General features: G+C 46.2%; 6 protein-coding genes across 6 annotated transcripts; 3 read left to right on the top strand and 3 right to left on the bottom strand.

Annotated features, from left to right (window-relative positions):
• Positions 1-57: 57 nt before the first annotated feature.
• Positions 58-840, bottom strand: LOC108026510 (uncharacterized). Its single transcript, XM_017097456.1, has 3 exons — positions 712-840; positions 530-658; positions 58-456 (listed from the first exon to the last, which is right to left on the bottom strand). The coding sequence occupies exons 1-3, from the start codon at positions 838-840 to the stop codon at positions 58-60; spliced, it is 657 nt and encodes a 218-aa protein (XP_016952945.1).
• A 156-nt stretch (positions 841-996) lies between these two features.
• LOC108026604 (general odorant-binding protein 68) lies at positions 997-1,841 on the top strand. Its single transcript, XM_044092086.2, has 3 exons — positions 997-1,176; positions 1,229-1,577; positions 1,633-1,841. The coding sequence occupies exons 1-3, from the start codon at positions 1,135-1,137 to the stop codon at positions 1,839-1,841; spliced, it is 600 nt and encodes a 199-aa protein (XP_043948021.1). The 5' UTR covers positions 997-1,134.
• A 403-nt stretch (positions 1,842-2,244) lies between these two features.
• Positions 2,245-3,117, bottom strand: LOC108026599 (uncharacterized). The gene is made up of 3 exons (XM_017097570.3): positions 3,037-3,117; positions 2,540-2,891; positions 2,245-2,482 (listed from the first exon to the last, which is right to left on the bottom strand). Exons 1-3 carry the CDS (start codon positions 3,082-3,084, stop codon positions 2,271-2,273), a joined length of 612 nt encoding a protein of 203 aa, XP_016953059.1. The 5' UTR covers positions 3,085-3,117; the 3' UTR covers positions 2,245-2,270.
• Positions 3,118-3,413: 296 nt separating this feature from the next.
• LOC108026561 (dynein regulatory complex subunit 2) lies at positions 3,414-6,858 on the top strand. Its single transcript, XM_017097511.2, has 5 exons — positions 3,414-3,554; positions 3,611-3,863; positions 4,164-4,387; positions 5,811-6,389; positions 6,448-6,858. The coding sequence occupies exons 1-5, from the start codon at positions 3,414-3,416 to the stop codon at positions 6,856-6,858; spliced, it is 1,608 nt and encodes a 535-aa protein (XP_016953000.1).
• On the bottom strand, positions 4,362-5,350 carry LOC108026562 (odorant-binding protein 59a). Its single transcript, XM_017097512.3, has 2 exons — positions 4,982-5,350; positions 4,362-4,645 (listed from the first exon to the last, which is right to left on the bottom strand). The coding sequence occupies exons 1-2, from the start codon at positions 5,348-5,350 to the stop codon at positions 4,400-4,402; spliced, it is 615 nt and encodes a 204-aa protein (XP_016953001.1). The 3' UTR covers positions 4,362-4,399.
• An 877-nt stretch (positions 6,859-7,735) lies between the features above and the next one.
• Positions 7,736-16,598, top strand: LOC108026813 (roundabout homolog 2). The gene is made up of 18 exons (XM_017097978.3): positions 7,736-7,834; positions 8,682-8,911; positions 8,996-9,117; positions 9,697-9,877; positions 9,982-10,100; positions 10,169-10,622; positions 10,683-11,162; positions 11,220-11,302; positions 11,366-11,526; positions 11,589-11,670; positions 11,735-11,905; positions 11,965-12,057; positions 12,125-12,323; positions 12,379-12,653; positions 12,711-13,002; positions 13,087-13,319; positions 13,375-13,706; positions 13,812-16,598. Exons 2-18 carry the CDS (start codon positions 8,761-8,763, stop codon positions 14,578-14,580), a joined length of 4,197 nt encoding a protein of 1,398 aa, XP_016953467.1. The 5' UTR covers positions 7,736-7,834; positions 8,682-8,760; the 3' UTR covers positions 14,581-16,598.
• The last annotated feature ends 733 nt before the right edge of the window (positions 16,599-17,331 follow it).

Raw genomic sequence — 17,331 nt, 5'->3', positions numbered from 1 at the left:
ATTTAATGCTTTCTTGTAAAAACAAAGCAAGTTTAAAACGCATTTATTTCAGTTATTTCAGGCAGAACTCTTTGTGGCTAGCGTTATTCCGTCAATTAGGTAGCACTTGGACTTGGCCTCCTCGCACTGATCCTTCGTTCCCGCCTTGGTGGTGCCCTCCCAGCGGAAGTAGGGACACTCGTGCTTTTGATGATAGTCGCTCATGCACATGAAGACCATCAACAGGTAGGGACGACAGGCGCCCTTCAGAAGAACGTTTGCCCCGGGACTTGCCTTTAAAAGATTATAAACCCCCACCGCATCCTTTCGACAGTAGTCGTACATTTCGATGTGGTACTCCTTCTCCTTAGGCCGATCCGCATAAATTTTCTCAGCGTCCAGCTTGACCATCTTCATGTTGATGGTATCGCTCTTGCCAATGTACTTCTTCTGCTTGTACAGGCACTCCACAAAGCACTGTGAAGTAGACCAATTTAGAAATGTATTTCATGGGAGGAATCTTAACTCAAACCATTTAATATACACTCACCGATAGAAACCTCAGGGTCTTGCCTATGTCACTATCCCCGTCCGCTGGTAATTTGGCCGAGTGTATAGTGAAGCATTTGACCAGGTCCTCTTCTTCTCCTATATAGAGCTCAGAGCAGCAGCCATCTCTCTAAATTCCAATCAAATAGAAATCTTATCTTTAAGATTTCCAATGATACCCACTTTTTTGTTGCATTTCTCTTCAGTTAAATCTCCAACAGAACTGGCCACTGTATCGACTTCTTCGGACTCCTGCGCCTCCGAAAAGGCCACCAGTACTAGAATCACCCAATAACTGAGTAACTTGACCATCTCTTCTCGAATGTGATTAATTTACCATGGCCGTAACATTTATAAAATCACGCGCCCTCAATATTTGAAAAAATCAATTTATAATTTAAATGAAAATTGGATTGCTTAATTAAATGTAACAAATGTCCCTAGTAATGGCTGAAATTAAATGAGCGGAAAAACAGAATACCATCTGACAGCTTGATGGCTGGACATTTGATAAATTGATGGTGATTTCCTGTTTATATTTAAGCGATGTAGGTGTTCACTATATAAGTAGTTGAAACTATCCATTTTGCCAGAAACAGCAGAGCAATGAAGTGCGCAATTCTATGGAGCTTTTGCAGTCTGATTTGGGTGAGTCCTTCAACGTAAATAAATCCTGATTGTTTAAATTTTGTTTGTTCAGTTCGCTAGTGGAATTAAAATTGATTGCGAAAACCCTGAGGCAGTCAACGAAGAGCACATCCACTATTGCTGCAGGCACCCCGATGGACACAATGACATAATCGAGGAATGTGCCAAGGAGACCAACTTCCAGCTGCCCAATCCAAACGAGGAGGCCTTGGTGGACATCACGGCGGACCGGGCTATTCGAGGCACTTGCTTTGGTAGGTGTGTCTTCAGCAAACTTAACCTCATGAAGGACCAGGACCTGGACATGGATGCCGTGAGAACATATTTCACTGCGAAGTTCCCCGACGATCCGGAATATGTCAAGGAAATGATCAACGCCTTCGATCACTGTCATGGCAAGAGTGAGTATCAGATATTTCACCACGGTGTTCTCTTTTTATGCTACACTTTCACAAGGTGAGGAGATTACCTCCACGTTCCTGACGAAGCCCCTCTTCAAGCAGATGTCCGAGCACTTCTGTGAGCCCAAGTCCAGTGTTATTTTGGCCTGTGTGATCCGACAGTTCTTCCACAACTGTCCGGCGGATCGTTGGTCCAAGACCAAGGAGTGTGAGGACACCCTGGCCTTCAGCAAGAAGTGCAAGGATTCGCTGGCCACTTTGTAAATTATTCCAATACAGGTTTTGGCCAATAAAGAACATACAATCTAAAAAAGAGGTATTTTTACTTTACTTATTTTATGGTAATTTTGAAGAATTAGTAATGAAACCCGTTTAAAAACCGGATAGCTTAGTTGCGATTTTCTGATAAAAATACCTGCTCCACCCCGGCAAATAGAAATTAAATTCATTGGAAATTCCGCGTAAGCTTGACTAAAGTATATATTTCTTTCTCTGACAACATGAAAAATGGGTACATTTTTCGGAAGCTCTGGTAAAAACATATTTTTCCATCTCAACATTTGAGCTAAGACGTCGCTTGATTATATCAGGAGTACAAAACAGCAATAAGATATGTGAATTAAAATCGTTGAACAATTTGAAGCATTCATGTTGATATTGATTTATTAAAATGTAATTTTAAAATATTTATTTTTACATTGTTGTCAGCACATCCTTGCACTTCTTGGCAAAGGCCAAAGTTTCCGCGCACTCAGTGGTGTTCGACCATCGACTCCTTGGACAGTTATGAAAGAAGTTGTAGATGACGCAGGACATGATAATACTGGAGGTTGGTTTGCAGAACTTGGCAGTGGCAAAAGCCCTCACGATCGGGAGCGATAGAAACTGTTCGGTGGCATCCTCAGCTAAAAAGGACAATAAATAACTACGTTGTAATCATCTTGACACAAAACTAAACTCACATTTTGAGTGGCATCTCTCGTAGGCATTCAGCATTTCTGTTTCGTATTCCGGATCCGATGTATGGTAACGTTTGTAATAGGAACGCACCTTGACCATGTCCAGGGTGTTATTCTCCATCAGATTGTAGTGATCGAAGACACACTTGGCCCAGCAGGTTCCGACCATCGCCTGGTCCACCGTCACGTCCTCAATGGCCTCCTCGTCGGGATTCGGCAGACGGAAGTTGGTCTTCTTGGCACACATTTCCGTGACGTCATTGTGACCATCTGGATGTTTGCAGCAGTGGTGAATGTTCTCCTCGTGTATACTCTCCGTGTGGCGGCAGTGAATCCGGATGGCCAAGAGTCCATTCTAAAAAATTGATCAAATCCATTTAAGTGTAGAGATATCCCATCTTAAGTATTACATTTTAAAAAATTTCTATTAACGGAATACAAGTAAATAAATTACTTGCATGTAATTACAAATTGTTAACAATGTGGTAATAAAAACACACCAAGAGCTGTGGCAGAATCACACAAATCACGAAGACAGCTCTCAGCATGATGACAGCTTTTTACTCGATTTAGACTCGCTTTTCCCCTGTTTTATATGTCAAATGGTTCCCCTTTGATGGACAGCCCTAATGGCATTTTGCAATGTTCCGCATTAATTTAATTCGCATCCATTATTATGGCAACAAACCTGGCGACGGTGGGCGAAACAATGCGGAGTAGTGGGTGGGCTAGTGAATCTTGTCATGGCAACGCCGGCAATCAATTTGTTATTTATTTTCCGAGGCGCGGCTCTTGCTCGCTTAATTAGTCGGCGATTGGCCTTTGAAATTCGATAAGCTTTTTAGAAGATTTTTGGGCAAAATAAAACACCGAAACCATGGGCAAAAAGGGTAAAGGAAAAGGCAATAAATTGGCCAAAATGTCCGAGGAGGAGCGTGCCCGGTATTTGCAAATGAGGGCCGACATGGAGGAGGAGACGAGACGGCGGAAAATGCAGCTTATTTCCATGTACATGAAGGTAAATTCCCAGAATTTCAAAAATACGCACTCTGTAAGGCTGTTTCCTTTTAATAGAACAAACTGAAAAGGGAGGATGCTTTTGGACGCTTGAACATGGCAAAAATCAACCAGGAATGGCGCAGCATTTTGCGCCAGGTGAAAATCCAAGAGTTGCGCCGCGAGATTGTCGATGTGGAGTCCTTTTTCCAGGAGGCCCTGAAACGCAAGGACCAGGTTATCCACCGCCTCATTGCTCACATAGAATCCACCGAGGATATGTACGCCAATCTGCAGCAGTCGCATATGGAAAACATTACCACAATTGTTGGTAGGTTCGTCATACCTGTAAAAATATAGTAATAGATACAGCTTGAAGCTCCTGTCAAGCCAAACACATTTTAAATGTTTGTCCCCATAACTCAGTTGACCTCAAAGCTATTAGACTCCGCAAATTTATTTTTATTACAAATATTTGTGAAGAACTTCGAGATCTATTAAAATGAAAAATAATTAAATATTTGTGTGTACAGTATTGGAATATTGTTGTATAACATTATAAAAATATAATAACCCGAAAACCTTAAAAACTATCTGTTTCTAACCCTGTTTCCCCACTTATCTACCCTAGACACCCATAGAAGCCGCATCGAGTTCTTCCGCACGATCTACGAGGACGACAAGCAGGCGGTGCTGAGCCAGTGGGAGCAGGACTCCGCAGGATTCAAGGAGATGCATGCCCAGAAGCAGCAGCAACTGGAGTGCGTCTTCTACCAGCTGGAGGAGAACACCGATGGCGGGATAAGGGACAACCACGAGCGCTTCTTGGACCGCTGCGAAGACCTGAAGAGTGGGGTGAGTTTCCTCCTAGTTGAAGAGCATGTTGCCGTGCTCCTGCCAGTCCTCGCATTGGGCCTTCGCGTACTCCGACATGCATTTCACCAGTTCCCGGGACACCGCGCACTTGTTGAGGCGGGCCTTTCCGCTGCTCTCCAGGTACCGGAAGCACTGCTGCACGGTGTCCGTGCAGAAGTTGCGAAGCTCCCGATCCCGCATGTCCTTGGTCAGCAGATAGCCCACCTTGCGCCGGTCGGGCATCCCATTGCCGTCCACCTGTTGGTGAGGAGGGTTAAATGGAATAATGGTATACAGTGAACAAAATTATAAGGATTAAGTGCGAATTCCCAGGTCCAATTTATTGCTTCTTCTTATTTAGAAAAATCTTTTAAATCGAAGGAGGGAGAAAAGGGCGAAATAAAGCCTTAAGCTACTCGGAGAAAGAGCGATAAATCAGTATTCTAAACTTTCAGAAAATGAGAGCCAAAAGCAAGACTAGAAAGGATATTGAATTTCATAAAAATGTTCGTCATATCCCATTAACTTTTTTCTGTGCTTGTGATTTATGCCAAGTGATAGAAGGAGAAGGAATCTGATTCGAGGTCAACGTACCATATTCATCTCCTCGAAAAAGCACTGGGCCACACACTGACCTCCGTCGCTGCCTGTGTTGTTCCTGCTGTCCGACTGCCTCAGAGCCCTTTGCCTGCGGTTTCCGTAGATGTCCCTGCTGCCTTGGTTGCGATCCCTGTCCCGATCCTCGTCTTCATCCCTATCGTAATCGAATCCATAGCCGGTGCTTCCTTGTCTGCCCTGCATATCCCGTCCTCGATCCTCGTTGTCGTCCTGCCGATGCATGCATCTGCGAATGGTCCTCTTGAGCTCCGCCTCGCCCAGTCCCTCCTGGGACCGGCACTTGAGCCCGCTAATGGAGCAGGAGCAGCAGCCCAGGCAAATCAGCAGCACCACGAACAGGCGCATCTCGGCAACTGAATGGGGGAGCAGTTAATACCACTATATTTATAGATCAGCACAGTGACACGCCGAATCACAGAATGACTGACAATCAAAGTCGCATATCAATCTTCCTTTTTAAATTGCGTGACATTTTGCAAAAAGTGTCGTTAACCGACCTTTGGGCTTTTCAAAAGGTATGGTGTTTTGTATAGATTTGTAAAGAAACTTCAAGCATCGAACCAAAAATAGAATAGCATTTTGATTGGGCTTTAAGTGCCTATTAAGAAGTTTTATTTTTACTAGAATCTGGATGCTTTTAATTATAAAGCCTTTTAAATTCTTAAACATTAAAGTTCTGCTTCCTAAGTTGAATTCCAATAAGGTTCAGATGGCACGTTAAAAATGGTAAATAACAAACAGCACATGTAAAATAATTTTTCTTAGTTAAAATTAAATATTCAAATAATATTTTCCCCATTTCCAGATGCAACTGCAGCTGGAGCAGATTACCTCCAGGGGTGAGGCCAAGCTGGAGAAGCTGTGGCAGGAGTACCAGGCTGTCCTGGCCGGCTACTGCCAGCACATCGAGGGTTTCTACGCGGAGTACGTGGACCTCAAGCAGCGGGATGAGGAGGCCGCCTTCCAGATCAGCCAGCAGACCCACGAAATCGAGCACCTGGTGGACCAACTGGCCAACCTGCGTCTGGTCTCCGAGGAGTTCTATGTGAAGCAGCAGGGGCAACTGGAGCAGCGGCAGGCCATCAAGCAGCAGCTGACGGAGCGCCTAAGGGAGCTGCGCACCTGCGTGGAGCAGGAGGTGTCCCGGGATCACCAGGCGTTCAAGCTCATGTCCGTGGAGAGCTACAATGCCCTGGAGTCCCTGCAGGAGACCGTTAATAAGGGCGAGACTTTGGTCCAGCTCTCGGCGGTCTGCGCCAAGATGGAAACGCAGCGGGAGAGGATGTTTCAGCTGCCGGAAATATCCCGCGAGATTATCGAGATACGCGAGATAGAGGCTCACGACAATGGAGCCGTCCCTGATCCAGCCACAGATCTTCTTAAAGTGGGTCAGCAAGTTCATGGAACTTTTTTCAGTGAGGTTTAATAATACTATTTTTCAGGACGAGGTCGCCGTGGTGCCCCAAATGGAGACCTTCTGGCGGCGGGTCAACAACGTGGCCGTGGACGTGGCCTGCCTGAAGCAGCAGAAGCGCCGCCTCGAGGCGGAGAACGCTCAGCTGAAGGCGCAGCTGCAGGAGTACCTGGTCAATTTGAACATCGCCCACGGCTCCAACAGCCACGTCCACAATTATCTGGCCCGGCGGCCCAAGAGCATGTCCGTGGACCGGGTGGCGCGCCTCCAGCTGCAGCCGAAGCAGGTGAAAAGCGCCCTGCCCACTGGCCGCCGCCCACCAGCGCCCACTGCGGCCACTTTCCACTTTCATCCGGGTCGAAATCGAGTGCCCGCCTTCGATGCCAATTTTTCCAATGCTGTGCGCTCCAGGACTCTGGCCAGGGGCAGAGTGGAATAGGTCTTTAATGCTTTAAATAAATGTTCATCAGGCCTGATTTATCGATTTATTTAATATCATTCTTCCTAAAAACTATGAAAATATTCAGTTTAACCGTAATGGTTATACATTTCAAACTTTGATTTAATTGCAAAAATATTTAAATATTTTTATATTTAGTCAGCCATTCTAATATGTTTTGTAGGTATCGTTTTTACATTTAATTTAAATATTTAACAATTTAACCATTATGGTTACATATTTTAAACTTTACATACAACTTGCTTAACCAATAAAGTGTTATTTTATATATATGAACCTTTCAACCTATATTCAAATAATTTCAAATTTAATCATCCAATTTAAGATGTTTTTATTAAATTTATCTTTCCTGCAGTTCATTTAAGTATCTACAAATAGTAAACAGTAACTATTTTACTTTTCCATTATTTTTGCCGTGTAGTTTTAGTTTAAGAAAGTGAGAATAAGGCCTATGGTCTTTATAGGGAGTGAGATAGTATAAGGAGTGGTAATTCGGAAGGAATTGTAGCTCCAAATAACAATTCAATGCAATAAAATGTCTTCATCTAAGTAATTTTGTTGTTAGTAATAAGACTAATTTATATTTTTATATATTATACATTTTAAACTACCAATAAATAAGAACAACTTAATAATAATGAATGTGGAAAATGGTTTTCTTTGAAAATGTAACGGCCGCGAAGAATGTTAAGTTTAAACAGAGACTCCGCCGAGCGTTGCCATATCACCGCAAAGGGGGGTGTTTTGGTATTTTTCAGTATTCCTTATCGGGTCGCTCGGCCGTTCCACTCTCCCGCCCGTTCCGCTGCGCCCTGCACCGACCATTAATCCCGATTCCGAGCGTCGCGCTCTCAGATTTCCACAGACACGACCCACGTCCAATTGTGAGTTTTCACTGCGCCGAGAATCGCATCAAAAACGCAGAAAATAGTAAATCTGCTGCGGCCAAGTTAAAGTAAGTGAAGTCCCTGCGAAACGGGGACAAAACCGCGAGCCTAGTGTGTGAGGGGCCAAGTTTTCGATCGTTGGAAGGTGCAGCTGCTGCGGATGTAACGCAAATATTACAAGGAGTTATAGATACAACGCTCTGTTATAGATACAACAACAAGCGGAACGGGGGGAAGTCCCAGGAACGGCAGGCGGTGCGAGCGAGAGGGAGAGGGAGCGAGTGCGGGTGCGAGCGAGAGGGAGTGGTGCCAGTGGGTTCTTGTTCTTGTAATTTTACCAAAAAGAAATTTCGTTCGGGAAATGTGGAAAATGTGCGCGAGGAGAGCTGGCGGAGAAAACAACCCCGAAAAGCGAGCAATCGACGAATAAATACCAACAAAACCTACACTGCGCGGCTGATTAATAAAACGCAAAGAAAAGGCAAAAACCAAAACTAAAAACGAAGTAAAAATCGTTGTAGGAAAAGTGTGAGAACGCGAAATCAGAACTCCAAATCAGAATTTGGATTGTAAATTTTCGGGGCTCGCTCGGTGGCGTTTCGAATGGGAGATAAACACACAGAGAGATAAATACGGAAATAAAATTAATGGAAAGCCAGCATAGACACACACAGATACGCGTGTGGGTGTGGGTGTGAGTGCGAGTGTCGGCGGAGTGTGAGTGCTTATCGCATGGAAATGCAAGCGTAAGTGGAGCAGGCGAGAAGTAATTTCGGAATTTCGGACAGATAAAAGCAAGTAAACCCCGCAAAGCCCCGCTGCAGTGGCGCTACAGTGCGGCCACGCCTAACGAACGAACCATCCTAACAGCTGCCCACATTTCGTTAAGCCCCCTATCAATATCATCCATCCTAGGACCCAAACACAGCGCCAAAATGGTACCCGCTGCATCGGGTCGTCTGTAGAGTCGTCATCGCAACAGCACCACCATCACATGCATCCCACGCATCCCGAAAACCACGCCATCGCCTGGAGCACGAGCACCACTATTAACCCCTCGCGCAGCCGGAGCAGCAGGATGCGGCTCCTGTCCGCATGGCTGCTCCTCGTCCTGGCGGCCTGCACTGGCCTGCCAGCAGTCAGAGGTATGGCTTCAAACGCTTCAGCGCAATCCGAACCGCAGGCCAAGTGGCTAATCCGTGTCCCCACATCCCCTTGACCCTTTGCAGGCCAGTACCAATCGCCGCGCATCATCGAGCATCCCACGGACCTGGTCGTCAAGAAGAATGAGCCCGCCACACTTAATTGCAAAGTGGAGGGCAAGCCGGAACCCACCATCGAGTGGTTTAAGGTACCCACAAAATAATGCTCCTCTAACTCCAACTCCTAAGTATAGCCATAAAATTACACGGGGAAAAACGTTTAGCTTAACTTAAATGGGAACGTTATTTGTATAAGAATGCAGTCTGCATACTTCGGGATTTCTCTGGAGTCCACTCATTTCTGTTCAATATATAACCAAATTTATTGACCTAATACATAAAAGTCCAAATTATTATACACAACCCATAAAAACATGGCTTTTACATTAAACATGCTGGTATCTACCTAAAATCAAGTCAAATCAAAATATGTGACATCTTTCCTATGGAGGCTTTGGGATAAGCAAAGAAATAACTTTATATCTTTAGATTAAACTTTAGGTACTTTCTTTTGTTTTCTTTCACATAAGTCGTTTCAAATGAAATAAAAGATTCTCTTATTATGCATTATTATTTCAGCTCATACATTACATAACAGCATGAAATTAGATATGCTTTTTATCTTACACTTACGAGGCACAACTTTTCTCAGTTCCAGTTTCTTTGAGTGTATTACTTAAAACCTTAGCAGATCGTAACTCACTTCCCCTTTTCCCTCCCGCTTCCAGGATGGCGAGCCCGTCAGCACCAACGAAAAGAAATCGCACCGCGTCCAGTTCAAGGACGGCGCCCTCTTCTTCTACAGGACGATGCAGGGCAAGAAGGAGCAGGACGGCGGCGAGTACTGGTGCGTGGCCAAGAACCGAGTGGGCCAGGCCGTTAGTCGCCATGCCTCGCTCCAGATAGCTGGTAAGTCAGTCCGCCACTCCAGTCTGCAACTTGTCTGCCCACACGCCACGCTTTGTCTCTGATTATTTTGTGATTTCATTTTTTTCCCCCTTTTTCTCTGCCAGTTTTGCGCGACGATTTTCGCGTGGAGCCCAAAGACACGCGAGTGGCCAAAGGCGAGACGGCTCTGCTGGAGTGTGGGCCGCCCAAAGGCATTCCAGAGCCGACGCTCATTTGGATAAAGGTGGGTTTCAAAAACTAGACTTCGAAATCAGTCGATTTCCACAGACTAAACCGCTTTTTTGCTCCCAGAATGGCGTTCCCTTAGACGACCTGAAAGCCATGTCGTTTGGCGCCAGCTCCCGGGTTCGGATCGTGGATGGTGGCAACCTGCTCATCAGCAACGTGGAGCCCATTGACGAGGGCAACTACAAGTGCATTGCCCAGAATCTGGTGGGCACCCGCGAATCCAGCTATGCCAAGCTGATTGTCCAAGTCAAACCGTACTTCATGAAGGAGCCGAAGGACCAGGTCATGCTCTATGGCCAGACTGCCACGTTTCACTGCTCCGTGGGCGGTGATCCACCGCCGAAGCTGCTGTGGAAAAAGGAGGGCGGCAATATCCCGGTTTCGAGGGCTCGCATCCTCCACGATGAGAAAAGTTTGGAGCTAATTAACATAACGCCCAGCGATGAGGGCACCTACGTCTGTGAGGCCCACAACAATGTGGGTCAGATCAGCGCCAGAGCTTCGCTCACTGTTCATGGTAAGGTCTCCCTTCACACCCAAGAAATCACTATTTAATCCGAACCCCACTTCATTAAAGCTCCGCCCAACTTCACCAACCGACCGAGCAACAAGAAAGTGGGTCTGAATGGCGTGGTCCAGCTGCCTTGCGAGGCTTCCGGCAACCCACCGCCCTCTGTGTTCTGGACCAAGGAAGGAGTGTCGACTCTCATGTTCCCCAACAGCTCCCACGGAAGACAGCATGTGGCTGCCGACGGCACCCTGCAGATTACTGATGTGCGGCAGGAGGACGAAGGCTTCTATGTGTGCTCCGCTTTCAGTGTCGTGGACTCCTCCACGGTACGGGTTTTCCTACAGGTCAGCTCGGTGGACGAGCGCCCGCCCCCTATCATCCAAATAGGACCTGCCAACCAGACGCTGCCCAAAGGATCGGTGGCTACTCTGCCCTGCCGTGCCACGGGCAATCCTAGCCCCCGTATCAAGTGGTTCCACAACGGACATCCCGTGCAAACTGGCAATCGTTATAGTGTTATTCAAGGCAGTTCGCTAAGAGTGGACGGTAAGATGGCGGAAATTCATTGGTTTTCGATGTCCTATATTATGTGTTTTCTTTTAGATCTTCAACTAAGTGACTCCGGAACATACACTTGCACTGCATCTGGGGAACGAGGAGAGACTTCCTGGGCAGCCACACTAACAGTGAGTTCAATGGTATTTCCTAACCATAACTAACTGCTGACCAAGGAATATCTTCCCTTTTAGGTGGACAAAAGTGGCTCTACTTCCCTTCACAGGGCAGCCGATCCAAGCACCTATCCTGCTCCGCCAGGCACACCCAAGGTTTTGAACGTCAGCCGCACTAGCATCAGTCTTCGTTGGGCCAAGAGCCAAGAGAAAACCGGGGCTGTCGGTCCAATCATTGGGTGAGTTTTAGGTGGCACACCCATTTAATGAGATCATAATTATATTTAATTTTGTCTTGCAGATACACCGTGGAGTACTTTAGTCCGAATTTGCAAACTGGTTGGATTGTTGCTGCCCATCGAGTGGGCGACACTCAAGTCACTGTAAGATTAGCCATGAGTAATTAGACTTCCTGTTGACTAATATTTCCTCTGACTTTCATGCAAGATCTCGGATCTGAAACCGGGAAGTTCATACATCTTCCTAGTCCGAGCGGAAAATACGCAGGGTATTTCTGTTCCCTCGGGCTTATCGAATGTCATTAAAACCATTGAGGAGGACTTTGACGCAGCTTCTGCAAACGATTTGTCAGCAGCTAGAAATTTGCTTACTGGAAAGGTGAGTCAATATTGTTTCTAAAATATAAATGCCCCTTACATGAGTCTTCTGTTATACAGTCCGTGGAGCTATTAGATGCCTCATCCATTAATGCCAGTGCCGTGCGTTTGGAATGGATGCTGCATGTTAGTGCGGATGAAAAATATGTAGAGGTGAGACCAATCAATTTATAAGCAGTTACCAAACGCAAGCTTTACCATTCGTCACCTCACTTTCTAGGGCCTTCGTATACACTATAAGGATGTCAGTATGCCATCCGCGCAGTATCACTCGATTACTGTTTTGGATGCTTCTGCGGAATCGTTTGTGGTCGGAAACCTCAAGAAGTTTACCAAGTATGAGTTCTTCCTTACTCCCTTCTTCGAGACCATCGAAGGACAGCCCAGTAACTCCAAGACGGCCCTTACCTATGAAGATGGTAAGAATAAGAGGATATATTTTAAGTATTCAGTAATTATATTTCCCATTTTTAGTTCCCTCCGCACCACCGGACAACATTCAGATTGGCATGTACAACCAAACCGCGGGGTGGGTGCGTTGGACTCCACCACCCTCGCAGCACCACAACGGCAATCTGTATGGCTACAAGATCGAGGTCAGTGCCGGCAACACCATGAAGGTCCTGGCCAATATGACCCTTAACGCCACCACCACATCTGTGCTACTGAACAACCTAACCACAGGCGCTGTGTACAGCGTGCGGTTGAACTCGTTCACCAAGGCAGGAGATGGGCCTTACTCGAAACCGGTGAGTGATTTATTACTTCTTCGATTTGGCACTCTCTCATACAGTTCAATCCTATAGATATCGCTTTTCATGGACCCCACCCATCATGTGCATCCGCCACGAGCCCATCCCAGTGGCACTCACGATGGCCGTCATGAGGGCCAGGATGTCACGTACCACAACAATGGCAATTTACCCACCGGCGACATCAATCCTACCACTCACAGAAAGACCACTGATTACCTATCTGGGCCCTGGCTTATGGTCCTGGTCTGCATAGTCCTGCTAGTTCTGGTAATTTCGGCGGCCATTTCCATGGTGTACTTCAAGAGGAAGCACCAAATGACCAAGGAACTGGGACACTTAAGTGGTAAGTCTTTGTTATCAAGTAACTTTACTAAAAATATAGTTTGGTTGCCTGTATATAATATTTATTGTTTATTTCACTTTTTAGTGGTAAGCGACAACGAGATTACCGCACTGAACATCAATAGCAAGGAAAGCTTGTGGATAGACCACAATCGTGGCTGGCGAACAGCAGATACTGACAAGGAGTCTGGACTGAGTGAGTCCAAGCTACTATCCCATGTGAACAGCAGCCAGTCCAACTACAACAACTCGGATGGGGGAACGGACTACGCCGAAGTGGACACTCGAAACCTCACCACCTTCTACAACTGTCGCAAGGTGAGTTCAGATAGATATATTACAATACATTTACTTACGAGATATGTTCTTGCAGAGCCCCGATAATCCTACGCCCTACGCTACCACCATGATCATTGGAACCTCCTCCAGTGAGACCTGCACCAAGGCGACATCATTGAGTGCCGACAAAGACTCGGGTACCCATTCGCCCTACTCCGATGCATTTGCCGGCCAGACCTCAGCGGTTCCGCTTGTAAAATCCAACTATCTACAGTATCCGGCCGAGCCGATCAACTGGTCTGAGTTCCTACCCCCACCACCAGAACATCCACCACCGTCTTCGACCTATGGATATACACAGGGATCCCCGGAATCGTCGCGGAAGAGCTCCAAGAGCGCAGGCTCAGGCATTTCCACTAACCAAAGGTGAGAATACTTTAATATTATCGATTGAGAAAAGAAATCTGCGTTTTCTCAATGAAGTAAGAATCAAATAAATGAGCATATGGTTAACACTTCCCTCCATTGCAGTATACTGAACGCCTCCATACACAGCAGTTCCTCGGGCGGCTTTTCCGCCTGGGGAGTTTCGCCGCAGTATGCCGTCGCCTGTCCCCCGGAGAATGTGTACAGCAATCCGCTGTCGGCGGTGGCTGGCGGCACCCAGAACCGCTATCAGATCACGCCCACCAACCAGCATCCGCCACAGCTGCCGCCCTACTTTGCCACCGCGGGTCCGGGTGGAGCAGTACCGCCCAACCACCTGCCATTTGCCACCCAGCGCCATGCGGCCAGTGAGTACCAGGCCGGATTGAATGCAGCGCGATGTGCCCAGAGCCGGGCCTGCAACAGCTGCGATGCCCTGGCCACGCCCTCGCCCATGCAGCCCCCACCGCCAGTTCCCGTTCCCGAGGGCTGGTACCAGCCGGTGCATCCCAACGGCCACCCGATGCACCCGACCTCCTCAAGCCACCAGATCTACCAGTGCTCCTCCGAGTGCTCGGATCACTCCAGGACCTCGGGTCAGGGTCACAAGCAGCGACAGCTGCAGCTGGAGGAGCACGGCGGCAGTGGCAAGCAGCGCGGTGCTCACCACCGCCGAAGAGCTCCGGTGGTGCAGCCATGCCCGGAGAGCGAGAACGAGAACATGCTGGCGGAGTATGAACAGCGCCAGTACACCAGCGACTGCTGCAACAGCTCCCGCGAGGGCGACACCTGCTCCTGCAGCGAGGGATCCTGTCTTTACGCCGAGGCGGGCGAGCCGGCGCCCCGTCAAATGGCTGCTAAGAACTGCACCTAAGGAAGAAGTGTTTGGGCCTCCCCGACTGGGTGGATTAGTATTAAAGATAGCATCTAGTCTAACTCTTCATTCATATCGAACTGGAAAACAGTCTAGGGACTGGGTGAACTCAAAGTTTCTGCATCAACTGAGGCCATGACTCCACGACAACATGCTTCTCCTGGTCACTAAACTATTTTGATTGCATTTAAGGAACCCTATCTAAAACAAGCAATTAAACACATCCCGAAGGGGAAAAGAGATGCATTCAGATAGTAGGGAAACATGTTGTAGTGGAATCTAGGGTACTAACCTCAGATACACAAAACCACACTTGTCACAATCATGGGGGCATTGTGCAGCTTTAGCAATTACGAATTTTCCATTATCACATCTACCAGTGTAGAGACTCATAGACAGGCACAGTGCTCCCCCATCCACGCACCACAGAACGAAAACCTTTGTACTTAAGAGACGCGAGTGCTGTACGATAGATATTGCTTCATAGACGCGAAGAGACAGTAACCACTTATAGCAGGGATCTGTGTCCCAGCAGAACTTCATTAAAATACGTACTCAAAGGAACTTATAGCGGAGATAAACCAGATCAGGCCATAGCAAGTACACAAAAATGGGTGTCTCACGACGTTTGTAGTTAGAACTAAAGTACACATATTTGTACAGCATGTTTTGGGGCTTTCGAATCGGTCCTAGTCAATAGGCTTGGTAGCGAGATACAATAACGATACTGATTACGATATACTTGTATGCAAAACTCTTTCATATCTACGATCACAATCGAGCACTTGCCTCCGACTCGGACTTGTGGGGAGCTGAGTAGAGTTTGGGGGACAAGTGACACGGCAGTTGCAATGTTTAATGGTTAGTGCTTTTCTATAACGAGGATAATATACTTCATTGACCCAGTGAATATATATATACATACTAAACGACACACTACACAACTACTTACATAGCATTTAGACGAGTTGGGGAGCTGCACACGGCCAACAGAACAAACCCCAGTTGCCCGTTCCGTTGTCCTGTCCCTGTGCAGATCCCTCCATGACACAATGTTTTCTACAATCTTGCATTTTGAAAAGTCTAAAATGTACCTGTGATAATAACCCCATTATACATTATAGTATTTTAATAATTTTTATATTTATGGTTTTCTGATTTCGAGTCGCGTTTTTTGTTTATTATGTTCGAGCAACGAGGAATGTTTGTTGGAAATCCCCACGCAGACAGAGTTTTTTTGGGAGAGTATATAGCATAATTTAGAACTTAGGCACGTACCACATTAGAAATGCAAAATGAATATATCATCAAATCGAACCGAGTCGAAGCGGCGGAGAGTTCGGCTCGCCGAAGGGGCCCAGGCACCTTTCTACTACACTAGATCGTGAGTGGAATCGGGAAAAGTGGGGTGCAGGGAGGAGTGCCTCGGGCCGCTTAGATAGCTGTGGGTATACGCAATATCCACGGGGACTAGAGTCAACGAATCGTTTAAACAATACTAAACACATATGCATTATATTACCTACATAGAGATCATATAGCACCTAGAACCGCGCATGTATCAAATCAAATCAAAATATGCTTTAGCATACACTCACACAAGTCCACTTCCTTGCTAGCTGGATCGGCCCGGCATGTACATATATATATTATATATATACTGCATACTCCTAATCCTAATATCGAATCCAACTTGCTTGAGTTGAACTGCCCTTCCGTAGCCATATACATATAGGAAAAGCATAGTTGGGTCTGGGTTTTAATAATTAGCATCTAGTTTCTAGAGTTGTGTAACGGGAGTATTTTAAAGTCATAGCGTAAACGAATTTTAAGATCGAACAGAACCCCTAAAACGAATCGGACATTTGATTTTAGTGCGTAATGCCGGAAACGAACTTTTTCAAAAGCAAAATAATAACTGACATTTACTTACGACATAAATACTATATCTAGATATATACATATAGCATTTAAAATTACATAAACAATAAAGGAACATTTTACATATATGTGGAAAACTAAGTCTTTGGAATTGGTATTTCAAGGGAACAGTCGAATGAGATCTTTTTTACCGACAAGAACATATTTTTGATCCTAAGTGCTTCGGCTACTTCGTTTTGCGATTCCTGGTAACACACATTTCTTAAGTTTACCGATTCCTTTCCTGTAACGGTCTGAGATCGCTGTGCGGATATCTGCATACTTCGCCAGAAACCTCCTTGAGTGCAGCGGAACTTTGCACTTGAGACAACGACAACCCTTGAGATTACTCCATGACCTCTCAATCCGGTTTCGGTTTACATCGGCCTGCTTCTCATGTGCATGGGGAAGTGGAAGTCGTTCCGAGAGCTGGACAAGTGTCAATTCCCAACGGGACACTATGAATTCTCGCATCCTCTTCCCATACGAATCCACTTGAAGCTGTAGGACACGCCCCAGGATCTGGAATTGCCTGTTTTCCTCGAAATGGTGGCTTACAGAGATGGTTTTAAGATCCCAGATTAGATTGAGGGGGTGCGATTTGGAATGTGTGGCCCAACGGCAGTTTTTATCTCGTTCTCATGGACAATGGATCATCGAAAATAAGTATGTATATTTGGTATACAAAGTAAAGTTCATTAAATAAGAAAATAATTTCCAATTTATTATGAGGGCCAGTTCTGTGATCACAAGAGACATATGTTTGATCCGCTATCAAAGGCAAATTATGTTATGTACTGAAACAAATCTCTCACAGCAGGACGTCGTCCA

Source organism: Drosophila biarmipes, chromosome 2R (genome assembly GCF_025231255.1).
Source record: "Drosophila biarmipes strain raj3 chromosome 2R, RU_DBia_V1.1, whole genome shotgun sequence".
Lineage (NCBI taxonomy): Eukaryota > Metazoa > Arthropoda > Insecta > Diptera > Drosophilidae > Drosophila > Drosophila biarmipes.
Note: the sequence above shows the minus strand (reverse complement) of the source record. Positions and strands in the feature narration are given on the sequence as shown.